Below are 5255 nucleotides of genomic sequence, written 5' to 3'. Positions count from 1 at the left end.
AAAAAAAAAAATTCAATCAATTGTCTCCCGTGGATGATATTTTCGAAATAATCTACAATTCCTTCTTAAATCACAACAAAAACTAATGTCTGAATTTCACCCACCTTTTGTAGACATTTTTCAGACACTAAAAAACGTCTGAATAAAATGAAAATTTGTTTGAATTTCAAACAATGAATTAAATCATTAAATGGTGGTTTGAATGATCATTAAATCGTCAATTAAATCATCTAAATGATGAATTAAGATGTTTGGGCACCGATTCGTCGGAAATTCAGACACGATTTGACTTTATCCAGACGTTTTTTAGTGTCTGAAAAATATCTGCAAAAGGTGTGTGAATTTCTGGCATTCGTTTTTGCTGCGATTTGATCCATCAAATAAATCGACGAACGTTCATTGAAAATTTAACAAATGTTTGCCAAATGAAATGGCAAAATCTCACTAAATTTCAGTTAAATAGTTGTTAAATTCCACCAACTAGTTGTTGAAATTCACCAAATAGTTCCTCGTTGATATAATGTTAAGGTTTTTAAATATATTTGGCTGAATAATCCCCACAGGTGAAAACGATGTCACACCCAATGGGCCGAGCACACAAATGTCTCGAAGCAGCCGTTGAAGTCATGATACAATTCAATGGGCTAAACGCTTGCCAATCATTTCCGGTTCTCGGATTAGTCTCCAGGCCCAGGTATTATGTGGGACATGAGAATTTGACGTGGATTCTGGTGGACTCTCCTACTGACAAGCCGTGAAACTGGCGTTTCGTGTGTGTAGATGGGTGAGAGGCATAGGTGAGACGAGAGTGACGTTTTATAACGGGTGAGGCACCACTCTAAGCGGATTAACTTGATTCGTACACGCGCGCCTGGCCCCTGCCGAAGACTGTATCCCTCTCCCTGCCACTTCTCTCACACTAGGATCCCTCGCTCGTAAAGTCGAAACGATTTTGACTTTTTAGGGCTCTTCGATTCTCCAGTCTTTCTCTCTCATTCATTACATTTTTTGTTGTTGTTTGGTCATCAGCAACTGTTTTGCTTTCATCAGAGATATATTCAGTTGATTCGTCTTTATCAGAATTTTTTTTTAGTTATGAAAATTCCTTGTCAAGCACTTTATCGATTGCTTTTTTTAAAAATTGATTTTTTTTAAACAGAGAGGAAGGCATTCCCTTCACTTTGATACAAATTTCAATCCACCAAGCCATGTTCATTATTTAGAAATTAAATAGACAAAATGCAGCAAATGCATGCGCTAACGTGCGCTTGTGTGGGATAGAATCATTCAAATATTTCCTCTTCTTTCCCGGCTACCCCAGATTTTTCTCTGGCCATTGGATTCAGTATGATTTTACACATTACCTTCCATTTTTATTTCTATATTTAGAGTCTTCTAGTAGGTGAATTATCAATTCAGTAGCGAAGCGGTAAACCGGGTTAAATCGTTTTTTACTATTGGCTAGTTTTTGACGAATATCTCGGAATCTAAAAGAGATAGAAAAATTTTTGTCAGGAACTTTTCATAGTCCTTAATTGGCTCTACAAAAAAGGTTATGAGAAAACCTTTGCTATCTCTCTTAGATTCCGAGATATTCAGCAAAAACTGGCTAATAGTCAAAATCGACTTAACCCGGTTTACCGCTTCGCTACTGAATTTGAACATAAATTTCATAAGATCCCGTGTATAAGGAAAAATTTGTTCATTTATTTCTGGCGAAACTATTGCGATTAAGGATTTTTATCCAAAATCGCAAGTACTTAAAAAAATTGATTTTTTAAAACTGAGAGAGGAAGGTATTCCCTTCACTTTGATACAAATTTCAATCCACCAAGCCATGTTCATTATTTAGAAATTAAATAGACAAAATGCAGCAAATACATGCGCTAACGTGCGCCTGTGTGGGATAGAATCATTCAAATATTTCCTCGTTTTGCCCGAATACCCCAGATTTTTCTCTGGCCATTGGATTCAGTATGATTTTACACATTACCTTCCATTTTTATTTCTATTTTTAGTCTTCTAGTAGGTGAATTATCAATTTGAACATAAATTTCATAAGAGCCCGTGTACAAGGAAAAATTTGTTTATTCATTTCTGCCGAGACTATTGCGATTAATTTTTTTCAACGTTAAAAAAGTTTCTTTTATATGTTCTGCTGTCAGCCGAAAAAAAAAGAATTTTCCTGGGGCATGAAAAAAAAAAACACATTTACCGACAATTTACCGACACTGGCTAAACATCCTTAATTACATCTTATTAATGCCTCTGTTCCAGATGAGTTGGAATTATTATGCACGGTTTAACTGTCGTTTGATAACGCGAGAAACTCGTTGAGGCGTGTTATTAGATAAAGGAAACGTAATTTTTCGTATCGTTAAAAAGACTCGGGTGTGTGTGTGTTCCCTTGTTATTCAGGTCTGTCATTAGCCGGTGTATAATTACGACTGATATAATTTTAATCTGCGTTTCTGTCTTTGTAAAATTGTTATCGCAAACAAATGACTTTTTTGTCTCCCGTAATTTGTGGCCTTTTTTTTTAAATTCATCTTTCATATTGAGGAAAAATATCATCAGTGACTTAATAACACGTGTTTAAAGGTGGATTTCTTTGATTTCCAGAAAGCGAGGAAACGAGAAATTTATGGAAACGGTTTAGCCTCCCTGTCATTATCCACCAGTGCCGAATGAAATTTCGGATGTTACGATACACGTGTGGGATAGAGGGGCCAGAGTCAAAGACAAACATTTGTGGGATTATCGGATGAAAGACTAACCGACGTCCTCTCCAGGTATGAATGAAACCAGTGGGAAGGTAGATAATTAGAGCGTGTGGCACACCGTAGGCTCGAAAAATTTTGTAATCATTAAATGGCCTAATGCCTACGACCTCGCGAGGACCACCTCCAGGAAGTCCCTAGCATATTTAGCCCATTTGTTTTTACCCTTCAAGCTGAATACGGATATTCAAGATTACACTCTAGGTCTTAATCAATGAAAAATCAGTGGCGAAGCGGCAAACCGGGTTGAGTCGAAAAATGTGAATTTTGACTGTCCTTTTGGGAATTTAATCAGATTCGGGCACGGATTCCGCTCAATATCGATCGAGATTTTAGCATGATAAGTTGCAACTTCTGCAGACTATTTTTTAACCATTTTTATCGACTCAGCTCTCTTGATTTTCCCCTCCAACCGAGTTATGTCGACTTGAACCGCCACTCAATAAAAAAAAATCGATTGACAAATTATCAGGTGGATGGATTTAATTAATTTTCCTTTATTCTAAAGTCATAATAAAATTCTATAGTCGGTAAAGTGGGAAAGCTAGAAATCCAATTCTTTAATTCAACTACTCCAATTTAAGAAGAATATTAAGAATACTCATTAAATCCATACAAAACGAGCTAAGTCGACTTGACTCATTTTTAAATCATTTTTTTCGGGTCATGTCGGCTTAGCTCCTCTGAAATGGATTTTTCCAAAAATTGCGACTCAACCCGTTTTATTTCGTTCCGAAGTGGCAAAACGGTTCAAGTCGACTCACCTCCCAGTTGAGTTTTTGGGGAATATTTCCGAATCTAAGGGAGACAGCGAAATTTTCATAATTACTTTTTTTGTAGAGCGAATTGAGAGCTGCAAAAAAGGTTCAGACAAAAAATTTTCTATCTACCTTAGATTCCGAGATATTCATTGAAAACTGGCCAATACCGACAATTGACTTGAACCGTTCTACCACTTCGCTGCGGTAGACGCATCACACCCCAAGATTCGATTCCACTGAAAAACAGATTTTCCAAAAACATGACTCAACTCGGTTCGCCGCATCGCTCCTGAAAGTACGGAGAAAAAAAAAAGTTACCGTTCGAGGAAACGGAAGCTCCGTCTTGGTGGCTAGCATCGCTATCCTCATCCCTCTGCCTCTTGTGGCCCTGCGGCCTCGAGGGCTTGACACTGAGATCACGTGGAGCCGAGGAGGGACTGCCCGGTGGCTCCTGGCTCAGTAAACTCGCTGGACTCGACGCGTCGGCGAGAATATCCGTTATCATAAATCTCGATCTGTGAGGCATTGTCGTCGATACGTCAGACCTGTCGATATTTCCGTTACTACCGTTGCCACTGTTATTATTCGAACTTGTTAATCTATCGATACTCTCAATTCTCTCGGCGGCCCGGTGGCGCACCTCGAGCCCCGTCATGCGGCTGAGATTCAGTCCGCCGCCGGCATTGCCCGCCTGCACTGTAATGCCACTCAACGCGGCAACGTGGTGACTCTGATGATGGACCGTCATGGCGAGCACCGGTGACAACCTGCTACCTCTATCACTCCGCGACAGAATTTTGCCGACGGTGTCACTCCACTACAAAACATTCACCGGTTTCTCCGCATGCGGGCAAACGTCAATTGTCATTGATTCTCGAATAAATCAGTTTCTATCGCCACTTATTCGCTTCCTCGAAATACTTTTCAACTGTCTTGAACTGTGGCGCTTGGCCACAATTAAAGGGGTCCCTTCGCGCTCCACTCGGTTCCTTTACTTAATTGCTAATTGGCCACTTAACATAATTGCCGCGCACAGAAGCGCGCCCGCTGACCATTTCCGCTTTCCTTTTTTCTCCCCTTATATTCTTTCAGAGATTTACGTTTTCGCACACGTTATTAATTCTCAGTTATAGTTTGTTATCCTTGGGCACATTTGATTCACTAAACAATCTCGTCCTTTACCATCTCCCCCTCAGAGTCACTGAATTCGCCAAGTACTTCCACTCCCATTGAACTCCAGAGTTCACATGTGCATCCAGTGCGCCAATTCAATCACGTTTAATAAATAATAAAAAAAAACCAAATTAAGTAAAACCGTGCATCACAATACGCCGCACTCCAGACGGAAAATAAACTTGACGCGCGTCGAGCGTGCGAACGTGTGCATTGAGCTAGCTCGACTGAACCTCTGTCAAGTCCCTCCAACACAGTCAGTCGGTGCTTTGCCGCGGTGTGCTCCCCTGGGCGGCCATATCCCGCTCGGGTAACGCCCCACAATATCCCCCACCGTTCACCAAGCTCAACCAATCCGTTGACGCTCAACTAACTCAACCACCAATCGTAACAAAGAAAATCTTGATTCTCCGTTTGCCTCTCTCAATTCCGCGGGTACACGCCCAAGTAATTTGAAATGTGTTTCAGCAGTAATTCGATATAAAATTGTAGTTAATATCTTTCATTATGGTCGGTCGTGCTGAGGGAGATGGCTGAGGAG

The 5255-nt window shown here is 40.2% G+C and overlaps 1 protein-coding gene across 1 annotated transcript in view; it reads right to left on the bottom strand.

Moving 5' to 3' along the window:
* The window catches only part of LOC107048265 (homeobox protein B-H1), a 16487-nt gene extending 12198 nt beyond the window's left edge, over window positions 1-4289 (bottom strand). The window contains exon 1 of the mRNA XM_015271352.1: window positions 3860-4289. Coding sequence (XP_015126838.1) covers window positions 3860-4289 — 430 coding nt within the window. The remainder of the gene's footprint in view (window positions 1-3859) is intronic.
* Between the last annotated feature and the right edge of the window lie 966 nt (window positions 4290-5255).

Source organism: Diachasma alloeum, unplaced genomic scaffold (genome assembly GCF_001412515.2).
Source record: "Diachasma alloeum isolate Michigan unplaced genomic scaffold, Dall2.0 Dall_scaffold_00186, whole genome shotgun sequence".
Classification (NCBI taxonomy): Eukaryota; Metazoa; Arthropoda; class Insecta; order Hymenoptera; family Braconidae; genus Diachasma; species Diachasma alloeum.
Note: the sequence above shows the minus strand (reverse complement) of the source record. Positions and strands in the feature narration are given on the sequence as shown.